Here is a 20,374-nt window from a genome sequence, read left to right as displayed (position 1 = left end):
GGCGGGCGGCGGGAGCGCCTCGGTAGCCCGATTTGGGGGGTCCCAGCGTGCAGAAATGCGGGGCACAGGGGCAGCGACCCTGCCCCCCATGCTCCGCATATTCCCGAGGCTCACCGAGAGCTTCCCGCAGAGAAATACTCGTTCTGCTTTGGGAACTCTCCTGCCGAGCGCTCGCTCTAACAGCGATCAGGTCACCGTACTCGTTAGCGGGAGCAAGAGCTGTTTTCAGCAAGGTTTTCACAAAATCAGTCACCTTAGTCGCAAGCTACTGCCTGACCGGTATGCACCTGTGCTGCTCTTCCTCTTGAGACTTTTAAATCTTGTTTCTAACTTCTTTGGGTTCATAGGTAAACAACTGAGGAGGGCTCCTCACCCTAACGTTCTTTGTCCGTGGTATTATTTATACAGCTCCACAATGGGCGAGGGATTTTTGTTAGGAAAATAAAGCTAGATACAGCAGTTAACCCTGTGCCTCAAGAGACTATTTCTAGTATTGAGTATCATCTTTAGCAACAGCAGACTTGAACCATCAGGGATTTTTTTATATGTATTATTAAATTATTCCGTTCAGAAATTTTGGAGCGTGTGCTTGCATTATTGAAGCCAACAAGGCATTACTGCGGAGTGGAGAACTGTTTCTGATAGCACTGATGTCTTCCCATGGTATGAAAGTTGTGAAGAAGTCTATTTTAAATCCAGAATGTTTCCATGGCCCATAAAATCTCATGTTCCTGGCCTGAAGGACAGGTGTCTTGAGCATTTAAATAAATATTTTTCATTTATTAGCATAATAATTGAGAGACAGAAGGTACTTGCTCTCAATAAATGTCTGTCTCTCTATATAGGTGTTAACCATCCCCTCAGTTTAAATAACGTAGGAACAGAATGTTTACAGAGGGGAGAAAAAGGCATTTAGATTTTCTTCCCCTACTTCTCTTCAAGTTTATAAACCAGTATAGAACAACCATAAAATACAACTGACATTTCTTCTTAGTTACTTTCCACCTATGCAGATTTAATTGCATTTCAGAAATACGTGATTGCTGCAAATGTGACTATACGGGTTTTCTCCTGAACAGACCTCATACTAATCTTTTATAATCATGCTAGTGCCCAGGTAAAAAGTCCTTCTACAGGAAGTGTTTTCTATTATTCATAATCTATAAATTGCACAAAGCCATTAGTCAATAAGCTGTTAGTATTCTACATGCATCACTTGCCATGACTACAGAAACAACCTATCATTACTTAGCATCATACATTCCCTTTTATCTCTTCCTCACTAGAAGTCTTCATATAGTCAGATTATTATATCCAATCACAAAGAAAAAAAGATTCCTATAAATAGGCACATAGATTTAATCCCAGAAGGAAACTGGAATAACATTCACAGTAAGCCTCTGTGTTTTACAAGTTGCATCTTAAATTCTGCATGGGAACTCTATCTATAGTGGCAGTAATTTTTTTTCTCTCCATACAAACAGCTTTGTGTGCAGAACTGGGAGAGGTCTGCTAAACCAGCTATGAAGCACAATGAAGCTCAGTATATTGTGAAAAGTTATATATCTTTTAATAATACTTAGAAACAGTTTAATCTTCTATTCTTACCATGGAATGCATATATACATTTTTGTCATCTACAAAGGTTATATTTTTTGACTGCATACCTCAGGGCAGAAACAAGACCATCGCTCTCGCTTTGTGACAGTTCAAATTTCTTCTGTTATGCTTGTTCAGAACTACTCTGTTCTTCCTCAGCTATAAATAGTAAGGGCTGATTTAAATAAACATCTAAATATAATTCTTATTGACTCTCTCCATAGTGTTCAGCAAAACTTTTAAAAGTCTTACCCTGAATCTCATAATCTTACATTGATTATTTGCTGTTGTCCAGATCTACCAGCCAGCAGTGCTGAGCAGCAGCAGTGCTGGACCACGACAGCCCTGAGGTTGCAGTAGCAGCAGGTTTTGTGGAGGAGCCCAGCCAATGCCCACCTGCTTTCTCAGGGGTGTGTGTAACCTACTGGAGGCCAAGGTGCTCCCTGCATTTTGGTTGTTTAAAGACAAAGCCTTTTCCTCCCATCTTCAGTTCTCAATGAGATTTTAAATGCACTAGAATCATTCTTTAATCCAACCACAGCTTGCAAAATGCAATTGGTCTTACTGCTTCAGAAGAGAGAAAAAGCAGCTTTCTTAATCAAGCCATGTTCCTGTTATGCTTTAGAAGTAAATAGATCTATCTTGAGTTTCCTCATATCTGCTGTTGCCCCAAAATGTGTTTGCTAAGAGCTTGTTCCCATTCTTCAAACATGCTCCCTGTTTTATTTCCCTATGGAAAAAAACACAAACCCTAAATTAAATCCTCACTGTACATTAGTTTTTTACTATTTCAATTATTATACTGGATTAACTTCAAAAGCCAAAAAGAGAATTCTGTAGTTTCTGTCCTGATAATTCAACAAGCAGCCAGGGTTAGGACAAATTACAGCTACTTCTGCAAAGTTGACATTCCCAGCCTTCCAAAAAGGTACAGAATTATTTCCAACTCTGGCAGGTTGCAAGAATGTGGAGTACTATGATTAACTTCCTGCTATTCTGCTCAGCCCCCTCATTTGCATTTTGGCATGATTTTAACAGCTAATTTCTCACAAACAAGTAGTGTTAGGAAGTAATGCTTCCTTCCACACCAAAGCTAGGAATTATGGCCTCCTGTTTCCAAAATCAAAAGGTATAACAATGGCCCAAAAAGCTAAAAAAAAGCAGAGAAAAAAAGATAATTTTAAAATGTGTTAATGATTTATCCACTGAAACCAAAAGCAAAGTGCTGACTGTAGAGGCTACAGTGGCGCTAACGAAGGCAGTGTCAAGGCTAAGTCAGACTTTTCATTTTTTAGTTAAAAACAGGACCTACTTGCAACCTTTTCTGCTGCACTCAAAAAAAGCTAAGCACCAAACAGGTTGCACCGCTAAGCGGTTAAGCAGAAGTAACTCAAGTCACTGTAGAATAGGATTCAAACAGCTGCTGTGTTATAAAAGAGGAAAGTATTTGGTGGTGTGTATTAGCCTTCCTGTTAATACATATACAAACTTAATATCCAAATCCAATATCCGTTCCCAGAGTAGCATAACTTCAAAAACATTAACTCCCAAGTTTTCCTAAGACAGGTGACAGTGCTAAAATTTTTACAGAACAAGTTGGTTATAATTACATTGATATTAATAGAAAAGTTGAGTGTTTAAATCATAGGTATATAGCTGTAGCTGGAGTACAGAGTAACACTGGACTGAGGCTAAAGGAGCTATTGAATTATGTATCCCCATCTAATTAAAAAGGTAAGACTTTCAGCACCATCCCTAAGTTCTAATTCACAGAGAGAGATTAGACAGAAAAATTACCCCCAAAATGAAACTTTATTAATCATTTATGTATCTGTCAGAAATTCACAGTATAGTTCATTGCAGGAATGGTGAAGAGAGCTGATAATACCAGAAACAGTACTCTTGTACACATTGTTTATGTACAAAACAGGTTACACATGGAGTGATGGACATGCTTATCTCGACTGAAGCAAAATCTTAATCATAGTGTCTAGGATACAGTTGGGTTTTAGCACTGCAAACAAGCTTGCTGCTTTTCTGCCTTATATACTCCAAACTGTTTTGTAATTAATGAAGCTCTTACACTCTTGGGCAACTTAAATAGCTTACTACCTTTAAATAGCTTGCTACCTCTCTTGATATGTGACTGACAACTGACACCTCAGATACTGCAAGTGAATGGGATGGGGAAGTGCAAATTTTTCAACAAAAAAGTAGCAGGTAACTTTTGATGAAAAAAATGGACATTTTTTTTAGCTTATCTTTGTGTTTCACTCCATTTTCTGTTATTACAAAGCTGACTCACTATGCAGCAGGAAAGGACTGCCAATATGTTAACAATACATTTCACAAAACCACCTCCTTTAGCATACAAAGTCTATGAACACAGAATTGTCAGACATGACAGAAGAACTTTAATATTAATGCCATAATAGACATTCCTGAAAAGATTTCTCCTGAAAAATACACTATATTGGTAATAAAGAACAAGAGATGAAGAAGTTTGGTATACCAATCTGATCTATTTTTAAGTCAAAAGTATCACTATCCAAGTGTTCTAGGAATAAGTAATCTCTGGGAAAGATGTATTGAGAATAGTCGTGTACAGCAGGATCAGTTCTGACAGCTACAAGGAAACCATCTGAACTTTTAAGTCAGTGTATATATTTTAATAAGTGTTTTGGAACCCCTCATCAACACGGCTTGCACATGCAGCCTTCTCATCAGCCTCTTGCTGCCTGCCGCTTGGAGATGAAAAAAGATCTTCCATATAAAAAGGGAAGGTTCTATTTTAAAAATGAAAGATATCATTCTTCTGGCAGAAGTTTTGCTGGCAAACGTACCCAGGAATGGATTATAAGTAACAGGATGTGGAGCAACTGGTAAAATGAAGCAGCCCTCAGCTGCTTATACATTTCTAATGGAGGAAGGGATCAGAAATGTTAAATGTTTTGAGCAAAGCTGGAGGGGACTCTGTCACAGATCCATCCAAGCATGAACTGTTCTGCAGATGATTTTGATCAAATGGACGTGGGAGAATTGCATTTACTTCCTGAATCAGTTAACCTGGTTTCTCTGCAGAGATACGGACTCCCAATTTATTTCTTTGGCAGTCTTAAAGAGAGGAATCCCTACTGGAAACAGCTGGAGTGAGATGAAACTGTTATATCTGAGAACAGACTTGAGTGCATTCAGATACCCTGCTGGCATGCTAATGGCTAACAAGATTTGGATCTTAGGTGCTGGAGTCACCGTTAATAGCTGGTGAAGCCCACTTCTGCTAGGAAGCTTTTGTGAGGAGGATTAAAAATGGGTTGGCAGCTCCACTACCATGCTCTGCGTAACACTTGGAAACAGCTAAAATGTGTCTTGCCTGATGCACACCTTCATCTCTGTTACTTTATTCTGTGGCAATCCTGCAGTATATTCCAGTATGAGGAAATGACCAGAGCTGTCAACAGGCCAAGTTACAGGCAGCCACCTTAACTGCTCTTTGATACTCATTTTACCAATCTGCAAATGTCCTGTTGAGACCACGGGATTAGGGAATATATACAGACTATGAACTATAAGAGCACGTGGAATTTGAAAACTGCTGTGTTTTCATCCTCAGCAATAGAATTGTTTGCCTAAAAAAAGCAGCAACAGATGCAATCCAGTATACCTTTTATCAATTAGCAAATGTCACCAAATGCTGAGAGAGAAAAATTTCATTCCCTGGAATTTACAGTTTGTGTTTCTGAGCTAAAAATGGCGTGAATCAGAAATGCATTTAACTTTCTGAAAGAAAAGGAGGTGACCATGCACAGAGAATTAGATAAAATCCAGAGGGTTTGTTTTCCTTCCCCTACTTTACCTTGTCTGTCTAAATTGCAGAAGTTCTTTAAAAGAAGACCGGTCAATCACTTTGAATTTGTGCAACATCTAACATCATGGGACCCTACACTTGATCAGAGTCCTTAAAAGCAACCAAAACAAATAAAAGTAATTTATGTTGTATATATAGTCTTGGACAGAGAATAACATACGATATGACATCACAACTGTCACCACCACGTTAATAGCTAACATTAATGTTTAGACATATACAGGGAAAAATATGGACATAAAAGCTGGTGTACTGCGATTAGCAGTTACTGCAAGTAGCAGTAATTTTAGCACACAGGGCAAATTAGGAGCTAGGTTTAAGAATAGTACACAGAAAAGGATTCATTCCCGTAAGGCAAAGCATAGTATATAATTAAGATCAAGCATTTGTTACTCTAGGCTGTATCTGCCAGAAAGAAGCAACCATCCTGGCAAGATTTTCTAACATGCATGACCTGTGTGTTGCCAATTACTGTCTATTTGGACTATATGTATACAAGGTACTGCCTAATCCGGGGTGTACAGCACAGAGATAAAACAGGGAATCCTGCTTTAAGCAATTTCTGTCATCTTTATCCCTAGGATTCCGACTACCACTATACTAAGAATGTATAATACTCTAAATGATTAAGTCTTTATTTTAAAAATTGGTGGGTTTTTTCACTCTGTTTCTCGGTTGTGCATGACTGCTCCCCAGTTTGATATTCAGCTTGCCCTGCATGCATAGATCCCCCACTGTCATCACTGAAGACAGACACTGCTCTCAGAGCCACACAGCAAATCTAGTCTGTTTTCTCCATACGTGAAGATCCCTAGAGCATGCAGAAAAAGCAGAGGAAAGACATACCTTAGGGAGCTCAGAGCAGTACTGTATCCCATGAAGTCTGAAGGATGCATTTTGCCAGAAAGTACAAGCATATGTCAGATTTGCAGCCTAAAGCACTTGTTTTTCTAAGCAACACACTGATTTCTCAATGTTGGGTTGAGCACCCATTTACTGTAAAACTAACGATATTATTCTCATTTTTAAAGACAAAAAGGAGCCACTCATTTGTGAATCTCTCTATATATAATTCAATACACAAATTAACAATTTTTTTTGTGGCTTAGATTAATTTCAGATAATTTTAAGAAATGCCAGCAAAGAAAATCTTGACTCCTGTAAACAGTGCACAGTTTATTACACCAGTTCATGGGATTCTTTTGTATTATTCCATAAGCCTATTTCAGCAATGGAATAGTAATAAGAATTTGCAATGTATGGTTAGTGTCTTCACTCTTAAAAATTTATACAGCCTCTGCAGGCTATGTGATCTAAAATATTTCATGCAAAGAAGGGAAGAAAATGAAAAATTGATTATTTTAAAAACAGAGACAGAATATTGCTGGTTTTTCTTTATTTCTAGTTAATGTTCACACAGTTAAAAACTATCAGAGCTTTAAATGGGATGCACCATAATTTGTGGAATAAAAGTCTGTAGCAAATACTAGACTCATGAATAAAAAAAGTCCCTCTGTCTGTCTCAGTGGCTGTGCTGCTGCTGGCTTAATGATAGTCTCTTCTACAGTTTACGTATCATGAAGTAGAAGCTCAGTATAAGGTGCAGAAGCACCAACCTCTGTTATATTTACCAACAAAATGCCTCTAAGTGTGTAAGGTCAGTCTCCCATATTTCAGACCTCTAGTAGAATTCTCACCACACTCCTCCATTAAAACCAAACCAATCAAACCCACCCTTCTAGCCCTTTGATATTCAAAGCAGTCATTCCATCCTGCACTGTGTGTGCTGCTGCTTCCATTAGCAAGGTGCGTTCAAGTGGCATTTTTAGATACTTACTAATTCTGCTTCCTGGACCCTAATAGAATATGGAGCAAAGTCTAGAATTAATCTTTCATCCACACTGTAAAACAATCATGTCACAGTAGACTTTAAAAGAGGAAAAAAGGAGCAGAGGAATACTGTGTCCCATTGCAAGTTCAGGTGCATTGTAACTATATGAATTTCAGTTTATCAGAAATAACAAGATCATTCTTCTTCCTTCTGAAAGCGCTACAAGACTTTTAGTGATGGTAGTTTGGTATCTTGTGCCTATTGTAATTGCTGTGTCTGTGTCCCCGCATGCAGCACTAGGACACGAGCTCTCCACTGCACCATCCTACAGGATCTGTCTCTTCTCTAGACATCTTCCTTCATTCTTACTGACTTCTGTGGTCCAAGTTAGTCTTTGAGATTCAAAAATATCTTTCCAGGAAGTGGTATGCATTTAGGACACCAAGTGATTGCTTTGTTGTTTTTAAAATGCACACAAAAGTGGGTTAATAGAAGCAGTCTAAAAGGGCTAAAAATACCCTAACTGATTGTTTTTCCTCCTTTATTTTCCTTTCATCCTGAAGATTGATAGCCCTTGTTTTCAGCCAGAAAACTCCTGTTTGCTATCCCCCACTGTGTCATGTACATGCACACAGTTTAAGGCAATGCTACCTCAGGTGTCCCTGCCCTGTACTCTCAGGAAGAAGAGATACAAGTCTTCTCTCCACCTTTTTGCTAGCAATGTCACAGAGATAAGGACTGAGCACATACAGAGCACTAGTCAGACACACCTCCTTCTTTATCATACTATCACCCAGGATAATGGCAAAGGAAGGCCCTTAACTGTTTGCTACCTGGGCTGCTTTGAATACATCTTAAGGGTTGCTGCGAGCACGAGAAGGATAGGCATTGCCAGGGAAAGGCAAGAGGTGGAAGAGATTAAAAATGAAAAGGGCAGGGAAGAAAGAGAGGGTGGCCCATGCTTACTGTATCCACTCATCCATATAACATGGCAAAAAGACGACAGTAAGACAAATACTCAGCCCATTTATCTTCTGTAATGGCCTCCATATCCATGCTGTTCTGCAGGAAACATGCACAGTTCTTTTGCACTTACACAGCTCTGGACTATTTATAGAAACGGCACAGGCTTTAGTGAAAGCCAGTCAGATTTTCTGAAGTCCTTTCAGGAGCTTTGTTTCTGTATCTGCATCATTTCAAGAAGGGAAATCACTGTTTAGTGTAACTGAGCATCTGTTCTTATGCTGTCTCTATCTGTACAAGAGAGCACAATCACTGAAAAAAACATAGATGTTCAGTGATATTTTTAAGGTGAAAAAGGAAAAAAAGGTATACTGTAAACAGTGTTAGCCATAGTTGATAGCTGTACTAAAAAAACCCAAAACAAACCAACAAACGTCCAGATTTTTTCACTGTTATTTGAAAGTGACTGTGTTAGTTTTGTTAGTAATGAAAGTATTTTACTCCTATTTCTGGTTATTTTTAAGAAAAAAAGAAAAAGCCCCTTTCGCATTTTAAGCAGCAGCACAAGTTGTAAAGAGATTGCCATGTCCTTGCAAAATAGAGAGTGGGCACAGCACATCTTTAGGAAAGGGTAATTCAATAGAAGAACGTACTGACACATGATTTACATAGGATTGTGGAAGCTATGTTTACTTTAATGATGAAAGCCAACTTTGAAGTGTTGCTGTAAAACCAGTGTAGAAAAAAAAATAAAGAAAAATACGTAGACAACTTTATAACCACTGTAAAGATTGTCTGTTAGGGACAAGCGACTTCAGGAGGACAAATGCTTTGTAAGTTCATGCACATAACCTCAGATGTTTGAGTGCACAGTTTAAACACAGAAGCCACAAAAATAAACAGCAAATCATTCTGAAATAGTACCAGCTATATAAGAAATATTCAGACTGAAAAAATCTGGAAATGAAGGTCAACCATGCATTAATAAAGATGGGATATTTGTTTATTTTATTTGCTTTAAAGACTAGTGAACATCCATAACTTAAAGACCAGTAATAAGTACTAGATACCTTATTCTGAAGGATGAATTTTCAATCTAGGGTGAGCCAGCAAAGATTAATGAGTGATACTTTATATGGGGATAATGACAGTTAGGAAGTGTATTTTTCAGTATACTAATATTGATGAAAGTAGAGAATTATTGCAAAGATAGTAGGTTAAGACTTGGATAGTCTAGCAATTTCTATCTCATAATCCATCCCTAAAAGTCAAATAAACTTCTAGGAGCACAACTCTTGTTTGCAAGACCCATATGTTATCTTAGACCACCCACAGCTGTGAACTTGACTTACACGGGGAGAAGCGGTTGTCGGTGAGGAAAGTCTCATAATGATATACAATCTGTTTTAAGATGCATGGAGAGAAACAAGGACAGCAGAAACGTACATAATAAAACACAAATGCTAGATGGACACTTTCGGGGGCAGACTTTGATTCCTTTTGCCTTTGCCCAAGATAATATTTCTGTGCCAACATTACAGTAGCATCTAGATGAGTTCAGTCAAGACGACTGTAGTTCAGTCAGTGCATGCTCACCCTGGAACTCTCCAAAGGGCTGAAAGTCTTACAGCAACACAGGGAAAATCACATAGAGAGAAAATGCCGTTTCAGCACAAGCCACTAAAATGCCTGAGCAATGAGAGGGGAAAATTGGGAAAATAAAATTAACTTATTGAATGTGACAGTAAAATTCCTACTGAAATCTTTTTTTTCCCTGCAGTGGTGAGGCCATGCCTTTCTGACTTAGTATTAACAAGTAGATTAAGAACATGGGAAAGGCCATAGCAGGTCAAATCAAAGGTCTATCTAGCCTGGTATCTTCTTTCACAGAGATATAAAAGCAGATGTCTCAGAAAGAGTATAAAAGTAGAGCAAGTTATATTTGACCCAAATATTATCCCAGACTTCTAACAAATTACAGCTTAAGGGGCTTTTGAAACGGAATTTTCTACCTTAAGGATGTGTTATGAAGTATGTGCATTTAAAAAGAAAAATCTTCATTTGCTTTGAACATGTCACGTACTAGCTTTATCTGATACCCCCTGGTTCTTGTATTGTAAAAGACAACAAGTAGTTGCTCTCTATTCACCATCTCAATGACACTCATGATTTTATAACCTGTATCCTATCTCCCTCAGCCAGCTTCTGTCCAGGGCAAAGAGTCCTAGCCTACTTAGCTAGTTCTCAAAGATACGTGTCCAGAATTGTAAAAATACTCAAGGTGGAAGTACATGAAAGATTTGAAGAATGGCATAATTATGTAGTCTATTTAATTCCCTTTTCCCTTCCTGGTAATCCCTAACAATTTGAGGAGACAAAGCATTTTAAGAAAATCTGGATATTAAAACTGTTGATGAATAGTGGAATATGGAATCCTTAATATGTGCTGTTCAGACTGACACTTCTTGGGTGCACTTCCTTGCAAAGTGTAAAACATAAGGGAAAGACCAAAAGCAAAACTGTCTAGACTGCTAGGAAGGAAGGATGGAGAAAGATGGTTGGGGTAAAGAGTATAACAAAATCTTTAACAGGTCCAATATTTAGTAAACAATTCAAATCTTGAAAATGCCAGCACATACCAACACCTGAGAGTAACACAACATTTCAGCAAACCAGAGTGCCTGCAACAGCGTCCATCCTAACCGTGTCCACATCCTGCTGTCGGCACTGCTCAGAGTAAGTCTCTCCATCGTTAGAACTTGCATCTGCTCATTTTCCACTGCCACATCATTTGCAGAAATCACTGGTGTTGTGGCAGCCTCACAACAGCCAGTCTTGCAAGCACAGTTCTATAGTGCTCATGAAATCCATGGAGGGATAAGACCATGAAGTGTCTCCTGTGGTCCCAATTAATTTCTTGGAAGCTGGAGAAGTCTTTGCATGTGTTATGCATATGGAGTTTTAGAATAAATATGGTTCAGTATAGCACTGAAACATCTTGTTTCAGGGTATAAATATTCTATAGAAGATATATAGCACTTAATTTTACAAAATGTTTGCAAATTAGTAGATACTCTAGAAAATATTCTTAAAGTCTCCTCAAACAATAAATTGCTATTCTCATTGCTGTTCTCTCCTTTCTTAAGGGACCTAGAAGAAGAACCGACAGTGCACATAGACTGCACTGGTTTTCTAAAGTTTAAATTTTAAGAAAGCACATAAATAACATGTATTTTTGTATGTTCTGAGTTGTTTTGGTTAGTGCTTCTAGGATTTGCATGAATCAGGACTACAGAAAATGGTCTATAATTTTGATGAATTACTGATGTTTTTCCTGTCCAATTTCTCCCATCAGTGTTGCTAGTAACAATCCTTGTAGTGGAAGGGATTGCTGTTGCACAGAAGACACAAGGTACAATTTTGTTTTGATTGTTTTCTTTCAAAAAATGTAACAGCTTTACAAATTTTAATTAAACTATATAAGTGAAATAAAGTATTTGTGTTCAGTTATTAATAGCTCTTGAATCTCAAATATGAATTACAGTATTTTCCATTTTCCCCCTATTTTACTGCATTTTTTTCTAGCTGGCCAAAACCATCCAGTTACAAAGAACATGGAAGTTCACTTATCCAGTTAAAATTCTATGGGTTTGGACCTTAGAGGTGGGAAAAAAAACCACCATGGAAATTCATGTTTTCTGTATCTGACAACAAGCTTTTCAAATAGTCCACCCACAAATGTTTTTGAAGCCTGCTGAGTAGGGGAGGCATCAGTTTCACAAACCTTATTTTCTTACATGTCTGATTAACCCACACATAGGAGAGAATTCCTTGAACTGACACCTACAGAATTTCCTTGAACAGTTTCTGCAGGAGAGACTAAGTTATCACCCCCATAAATCAAAAAGCTGCCAAGATGCCCGTGGAAGGTGAGGTAATTTACTGGAGGCAGCTAAGACCTGTATCAGCTTAGACTCCCTCTCAAAGGCCTGCAAAGAAAAACTGCATAAATGTAAATAACATTATGAGAGCAGCCTGTGAGATTGAGGAAAGATCTAGCAGAAACCACATATCCTGTGTCCAGTTCTCTCCAGTTCTGCTGATACCAAGGAGAAGGGTCAAAGGTACTTAGGAAGAATGTCAGGGAGATCATACTATTCCCAACTCCTTTCTCCTTGGATAAGGAAATCTGAACTAACAAAGCTTCTGCAAATGGTCCAGCATGGTGCAGCAGTTCAGTAAACTGCATAATCTCAGTCGAGGATCCTATTTCCCTGTACACCCAGAAGAGCAGCATTGATCTGAAATCAGACCCTTAGCTACCACTGCAATCTACCTATTGCTGGTAATTTCACTACCTACCATTGCTGTATTTAGTGTATTTACATATAATGATTCATTCTGTTATAAGCATTCTGTATTCCAACAAATTATTGTAAATAGATGTTCAATCTAAGGGCCGTGTACTTCAGTATACTCTGGAATCAAGGTGAAAAATAGTTAAAGCTAACAAATACTTTGGATTACATTTGCATAGGAATTGAGAAGACATAAGCCATACAAGAATGCTGCTGTATTGGCAGCCACTGTGACTATTTAACTTAGAAAGAGGAGCATCAAAAAATCCAAACTGACTTGGGTAAAAAAATTACTCCCTCTCTTCCCTTCCCAAGGATTACTGGGCATATTTGATAGTCAAAAACTGTGATCTTTGTAGGATATACCACATCTCTAAATTAAACACAAGATTTTCATAGCTTAATAGTAGCAAGTGGCATGTAAGAAGGTTTTTAACCAAAATAAGTTACCTTCCTTCTTTTATACGATATGCGTTATGTCAGTGTTTTACTTTTGCAAAATCCAGTTTGCATGCTTGCAAGAGACATTTATTTGATCACTTTTTTTTTTGCTTAAGGTGGGCAAAATATTGGAGTGAATCGCATTCCTCCTACCCAGTGTGACAACTGGGTACGGACAAGTAATGGAGGACATTTTGCTTCACCAAACTACCCTAACATGTACCCACCAAATCAAGAGTGCATCTATATCTTGGAAGGTACATGCTGTATTTTTGTCTTACTGTGTTGTAATCTTACTGTTAAATGGATAATCTTGGGCTGTTAGAACTGTGTCATTTTACTATACTGTCAAGTGTTGTATAGCCATACTGGTAATATAATCAATTCTGCAGTCATTCGGTTGAATTAAGAAGCTAAATTTGTTCTCTGAAGTGATAATAGCAAATTAATAGAAAATGCAAACATTCAGGAATTAGCTATACAGAATAAGACATATCCTCACAGCCAGAAAAAGCAGCATCAGATCTGCTGTAATCTATGAAGTCACAGAATTATAAAGATAAAAATTGTAGCTTTGTATCTTAATATCACTTCCCGTATTGCTGATGATAAACTGCAAAGTATGGTTGAACACTATCTCCAGCATTTATCAGAACATAGTGTGTTATTCTCTCTCACAAGCAGAAAATCTTTGTGCTGTCCTTTATTAATAAAAAAACCACATCAGACTGCCATAGCACTGTACTAAAAATATGGAGATTTGTTGGCACTGCCGAGGTCACTATTAAAATTACGTGATGAGGACAAAAAATTTCATTAACTAGAATAAAACCACATTCCAATGAGAATGTCTTGGATAAAGGCTGCCAAGACTTGGGATACACTAATTGTTTTTTCGTCTTAACAGAATGCACCCAAAACCCACTGAAGTCAGCTGAAAACATTAAGTCAGCTTAATCATCAGATTCATATCAATTAATTGAAATAGTTCAAGTAATGTGTTTCAGTGAGTTTTTATTTGTACAGTATAGTACTGGTTCATGGCCACCCTTACTTTTGCTTGTATGCATGCACATCTGAAGTTTACATCTTCCCTGCCACTGGAGAACAGACACCCTGTCCAGCTTCAGAGTTCAGACGGACCAGATCCATTGCTGGATCTCATCTTCCATGGGGCACAGAATCACTTTCCACACCTCTGTCCTCACAATACTTATACAGAAACATCATAGTACCTGAGTGAGACAAAGGTCCTCCACAGTGTCTAGCTAAGATATGGTCCTTCCTGCAGACCACCGTCAATATGCACAAACAGCTACACGTTTTTAACTCGTGCGTAAGTAAAGCGTAAGGTCTAAACAGAGTGTTAGAGGCCTAGAAGTAAATCCTTTTTGAATCCAGTAGGAGCAGACAGCATGTGATTCTTTAATGTGCCATTCCAGATACCAGTGAGTATCTGAAAGTTCATATGGCTCAATAGGTGACAAGTACAAGAAACACTAAAGCTATTCATACAATATAATGTAGTCACAGTTCCTAACTACACATGTGAGAGTCCAGTCACAAAGTAGCCACAGCTGCATCTCATCAGGGTTTGGGGGTCTGGTCCAAATCCTGATGTTAGGCTGTCACTGGTTCAGTTACCAACATCTGTAGTCAGCTGCTTATTAATAATATATATGAAGCATTTATATTTCTCTGAAAATTCTAATAAAAGATGTCTTCTGCCAAAATATGTCCAAATTTGGGCTTAATGTTTAGGAAATACATCAGTGAGTAGCTCTTAATATCTTTTTCTTTTCCATTCTTTTCTGCATCCCTCAATGTTTTGTCCTTTTTTATGTACTTTGCTTTCATGGAACACTGATTTGAATTTATATCTTAATATTAAACCTTGTTTGAATACCTTTGCATATATGTTAATGTCTGTTACATTTGCTGCATTAAATTTATGTAATTTCTGAATGTTCAACAATAAAAATCAGCAAGCACAAAACTTGCCATAAAATTCCATGAAAAAGTATCTTCTGCACCATAATTTTTGAAATTTCTGTTACAGTGTACGTGAGTTTTTGTAGCAGACTGCCAGATGTGTTTTGAGAAGTTTCTAGTATCTTTTTTTATTTTGCTGTTTTGGAGGCCTATATCTTCTTTATTTCATGTGTTTTTTATATAGATCTTCATTTAATCTTTTGCTTGATTTTTTATGTCTAGCTGCTCCACGACAAAGAATTGAGTTGACCTTTGATGAACCCTATTACATAGAACCCTCATTTGAATGTCGGTTTGATCATCTGGAGGTTCGAGATGGACCTTTTGGTTTCTCCCCTCTTATTAATCGTTATTGTGGTCTGAAGAGTCCTGCACTAATCAGATCAACGGGGAGATTTATGTGGATCAAGTTTACTTCTGATGAGGAGCTGGAAGGAAAGGGATTTCAAGCAAAGTACTCATTTATACCAGGTAAAGATGTCTAAATTCTGACCGAGTTAGTGACTGTCTGCTCCCATGGAACTCTGTGGGTGTGTTTATGCCAGCAGTCTGGAGCTGTATTTCATCAGAAGAGCTTATGACAGCAAAGTGACAACGCGTTTGTTAGTCCTGCTAATCTTGCAGCGTAAGAAACTACAACCACTTTGGAAAATCGACTGAGGGGAATTACAGGTCTGTAGTTTGCTAGTGAAGAAGTCAGTTGACTTGTTCATGCTGAAGGGTTTAGCAGCTTTTCTCTTTGTTAATCTTGGCTTATACCAGCTTCACCAGTGGTAGTAATGGAAAGAGCATTTATGTAGAAAGAAAGCTGGCGTTTTCAAGAGCCTGTCTTCTAGAAGCATAAGACACTGACAGAAACATCTGAAGCAAATCTACAATAGCACTTACAGCCAGATGCAAAACGTTTTAAATCTCCATTCAGAAAAGCCAGAGGAGATATCTGTAAGGTCTCTAAGCATCAGCTCTCAGCGTAACTAGATTCCTTCAAACCACAGGCTCAGACAACAGAATTGTTCCTTGCTCCAAGTCCTGTGTAGTTTACAGGGTATGAAGGAGAGGATAATATGCTGACAGTGCCTTTAGACAAACAAAAAGTACATCTGCTCTGTGGGGCCACTTAAAACTGGCAGGGTATTCTTTTCACAAGGAAATCTGACCTGATGTCCTTGTGCCATCCTTGACTGCTCTATTTCATAGATGCGATACGTGTAGTTATCAGCATTTTATTATCCTTTGGGATTAAAGACAATATACAAATGTCAGTTCTACTACTACCATAAATGTATACACAGGCATCACGTTTTAATGTTGTCTTTACCCCTACAGCACACAGAAGCACTATACATGATTATATATTACTGCTTATAGAACTGTATACCGTGCTAGGGATTTAGACTTGGGAACTCTTCAGATTAACATGGTGACCAGTCCACTAGGAATAACATGCTAAAATGTTTTTATAGGGACAGTACTTCCACATTTTGCTAAGTCCACTTCCAAAGCCATTTCACTAACATCACTTTCAAAACTAACTAAGCCTAGTTCCAGGCTGGAACTTTAAATAGACATTTAAACTGTATATATATTATTTTCACAATAGATTGCAGCAGCTGAAGGACTGATATTTTTCTTTTCTTTCCTCTACATTTATATGAGGTGCAGTAAAATATTTCGAGATTGTGAAAATGGAGGAAACACACATGTACACCCCCACTTAATTAAAAAAAAAATCAGTTCACAAAGAAGGTCAAAAATCTCTTGCTGAGTTTTGTATATAGTGATCATAGATTTCACTGTAGGTAACTAAAACAGAGGAGGGCAAAGAAAGCATTTTCTCAACTGTGTACTGAGTCTTAAGCTCAGGACTGAGGCATTTTAAGGGAAGCAATAAACTCCCTGTACAGAAAAACATTAAGGGGACCACAGAAAGAGCTAAATTCTGGATCTTCATTTGGAAAACAAATTTGTACAAAACAGGTCTGCAGTTTTGCATGAACTAGTGTTTTCCTGGCATAGACTAACATTTCACACACATACACACACTATGATTTGTGTGATTTCTGTGGTGATTTTCTATGCCACAGCTGCAAAAGGGTGCATCTTGGAAGTTTCTGTGCTGATTTGTGAGGAAGCACTAACCTGATCATTGAAATGTGAGCCTTGGACATCCCAGCCCATTATAGACTCATTTTTAGCCAAGCCATAGTCCCAGTAAAGTCAGGTACCATCAGTTAACCATTATGAAAAAGTATATTCTTACTTCACTATTAGTATGGAGACACTATACTACTATAGTGTGTACTATGGACACATACACTACCTATACATCTCATTTAGAAGAGAGAAGACAGAGGAGCAATCAAGGTGAAATTCTGCCTTCATAAATGATGTCTCAAACTGTGCTACCTGCCCTAACAGAAGAGGTATGGGTACCTAAGGAGAAAGTATCTTTAGTATTGCACTGTCCTTCTTTATATTCTTTATTGATAGTATTTAGCAACTTCAAAGTGTTGATATATTCTACCAAACTACTCCAGTTCAAATTCTTTAGAACTAGACAGAGAGCAATCTTAAGAACAATGCACACAGAAAAAGTCCCTGTACTCTCGTGGAGCTCCAGTGATTTCAGTGAAAACTGGCATAGTTAAATTCAGAATGAAACATAGGAACAAAATACCAAATAATAATTTTTGATCTTATGCTGGAAATCTGAGCTGTCACTACAGAATTACCTTATTCAGATAAGGTCAATCTTTGTGGAATAATGTTATCTAAAAAAAAAAAATTGTCTCCAATAGATTCAGTAAACTTTCTGGCAATTTTTATTGTGACATAAAAAATGGACATAATCTTCAGATTATACTAAACCTTGAAGTGATTCTCAAGCATTGATAGCCCCTGTGATTCATGACTTCTTTCTATTGCAGATCCTGACTTCACTTACCTAGGAGGTATTTTAAATCCCATCCCAGGTCTAGTATTACAGTAACAATTTCTTTATACATGAAATTTTAAATTACTATCATATTCCATTTGACAGCAAGGTATATGTTCTTCCTAGACTGCCAATTTGAGCTCTCAGGAGCTGATGGAATAGTACGTTCCAGTCAAGTAGAACAAGAAGGAAAAACAAAACCAGGACAAGCAGTTGACTGCATATGGACAATTAAGGCTACTCCAAATGCTAAGGTGGGTTTCATTCATATAATTCAGCATATAATGGGTTTCCAAGTCATTAGTCACAGGTAATGGTCACTAGCTGTGATTTGCATAATGTCTCACTTCCACTGAAATGAATTATGTATCAGAGGCTTAGGAAATCCAGATAGAGGATTGTTTCTGAAATTAAACTTACACAGCAAGTCCACGGTGTTGCCTTCCTATTATTTGAAACTTAAAATACAAAATAACTGTGAAAACTGTTTAAGCAACAATTTTCAAGGGCATTTGAGTTGGACTCTGGTTTTATCGGAAGACCACAGGCAAAAATGCTAGCTAGCAGCTCTGATAAATTCCAGTAAATCTTGATGCCATGGTTTAAAATTTTGCCTCCAGTGGTTCTATTGGAAAACTTGGTTCTGTTCAAAGTCAACAGAACATACCTGCTCCTCCCTAGTCCAATTCATAATCCAGCACCTTAAAACCCACTTTCATCAGCAGTCTGAGCTAAAATGAAAGGCTTTACCTGGAAACAGCTGAGGAATTATCCCTCTTTTTAACTCAGCTATAGGATCATACTCTCTTAGAATTGCCATAATAAAATTTGCTAGAGCTTTTCTGCCCAAGCCCTAAAGGGGCATATTAGCTGCTCGAGCCAAAAATCAGCATTAGTTACCTAGGTACCTGATTTATGATTGTGCCTGCAGAACTAGAGACTGCTCACGAAAACATTATTATCTTCTGCTCATTAAAAACAACTTGAGCTTTATTTTTGGGCAGAGAGAAGGATGAAATCCTGTCTCTAATTCCAAAATACAATAGCTATAGCCTGTTTAAAACAAACAAACCAACCCACCAGCTATACGTTTCAGAATCAAATACTTATTAATTACTCGTGTGGTACACCGAAGAATACATTTTTTTCTCATATAGCATACACATCTGTAATTTTGCTGTTCTATGACCACCAGCTATACGTTTCAGAATCAAATACTTGTTAATTACTCGTGTGGTACACTGAAGAATACATTTTTTTTATCATATAGCATACACACCTGTAATTTTGCTGTTCTATGGGTATTAAAGCACATACCACTCCTTGCATGTACATAAAAACTAAAAAAATATTTTTTAAGCAATAGTTGCCAAGATGGCAAACCTACTCTGTACCTTCTTACACACTCCTAACTCTAACCAGCCACCTTCTTACATGCTCCTAATAGTTAACTAACCAGCCCTATTCACCAGCTTCCAAATCAGTTCTAAAACAGCAATCTAAAAGATGGTAATAAGAGGACAAGACAAGAAAGAAACTAAAACTTCATTAATATATTAGAGCATTTGAGGAAGTGACTCAACTCCCAGGGGCCCTGTACTAGTCTCAGTAATAGTAGCAGTTCTTCCAGAAGCAATAATAAAACTATTTTCTCTTTATATTGCCATTTGAGTTCACCAGGTCTTATACTTAATTATTTTAATAAATTATTGAATGTTGCCAGAAGGCAGAGTTATAGTTGGGTCAGTCCTGAGATTAGATCATCATCCTAAATTATTGAGTTAAAACATTACAGAAAAATAATTCTTAGTATTCTGACAGTGGTTTCTCAAGTTTCAATTCTGGCAAAATTATGAAGATAAAATCCATTAGATCTGAAATGGTACAGTCTCTTGAGAAAAATAACCATAGACATCTTTAATTTCCTCAATTTGATTTTGTAATAAAAATTAATTTTAAAAACTGATACAACTGCAACAATGAAAGGATTTTTTTAAATCTACATATCAGATATTTTATAAATTACTTCCAGATTTTAGAAAATTACTAGAATTATCAAAACAATCTAAGAGTGAGGACCTTTTCTATTAATTTTCCTAACACACTAACCAGAAGGAGCTTTTTCAGAGCTGAGCTCTTTTAATGGAATTATTCCTTTACTTTCATATACAGAATAGCTCTACTAAATCTGGGCTCATTTATTTTTAGCTTCCATTGTAATTTCACAGCAGATATATGAAGTAAATTGTTACATGAAATACCATCTCTTAGCCCAAATACTACATGCTTCCATTTCTATTCAGATTAGTCCTGACTTCATGGCTTATGTCTTCCGTAACACTGCTCTGGTTCAGTAATTAGTTTTTATTCTGAAGCAACAAAATCTA

At 37.4% G+C, this 20,374-nt stretch overlaps 1 protein-coding gene across 1 annotated transcript in view; it reads left to right on the top strand.

The window, feature by feature from the left end:
- The first annotated feature begins 55 nt into the window (after window positions 1–55).
- Window positions 56–20,374, top strand: part of NETO2 (neuropilin and tolloid like 2) — a 29,981-nt gene continuing 9,662 nt past the window's right edge. Inside the window, exons 1-6 of the mRNA XM_029084953.1 lie at window positions 56–347; window positions 11,617–11,673; window positions 13,177–13,317; window positions 15,275–15,523; window positions 17,980–18,024; window positions 18,114–18,241. Coding sequence (XP_028940786.1) covers window positions 56–347; window positions 11,617–11,673; window positions 13,177–13,317; window positions 15,275–15,523; window positions 17,980–18,024; window positions 18,114–18,241 — 912 coding nt within the window. The remainder of the gene's footprint in view (window positions 348–11,616; window positions 11,674–13,176; window positions 13,318–15,274; window positions 15,524–17,979; window positions 18,025–18,113; window positions 18,242–20,374) is intronic.

This window comes from Antrostomus carolinensis, unplaced genomic scaffold (genome assembly GCF_000700745.2).
Source record: "Antrostomus carolinensis isolate BGI_N321 unplaced genomic scaffold, ASM70074v2 scaffold2255, whole genome shotgun sequence".
NCBI lineage: Eukaryota > Metazoa > Chordata > Aves > Caprimulgiformes > Caprimulgidae > Antrostomus > Antrostomus carolinensis.
The sequence above is the reverse complement of the archived record's forward strand: the minus strand, read 5'-3'. Positions and strand labels throughout refer to the sequence as shown.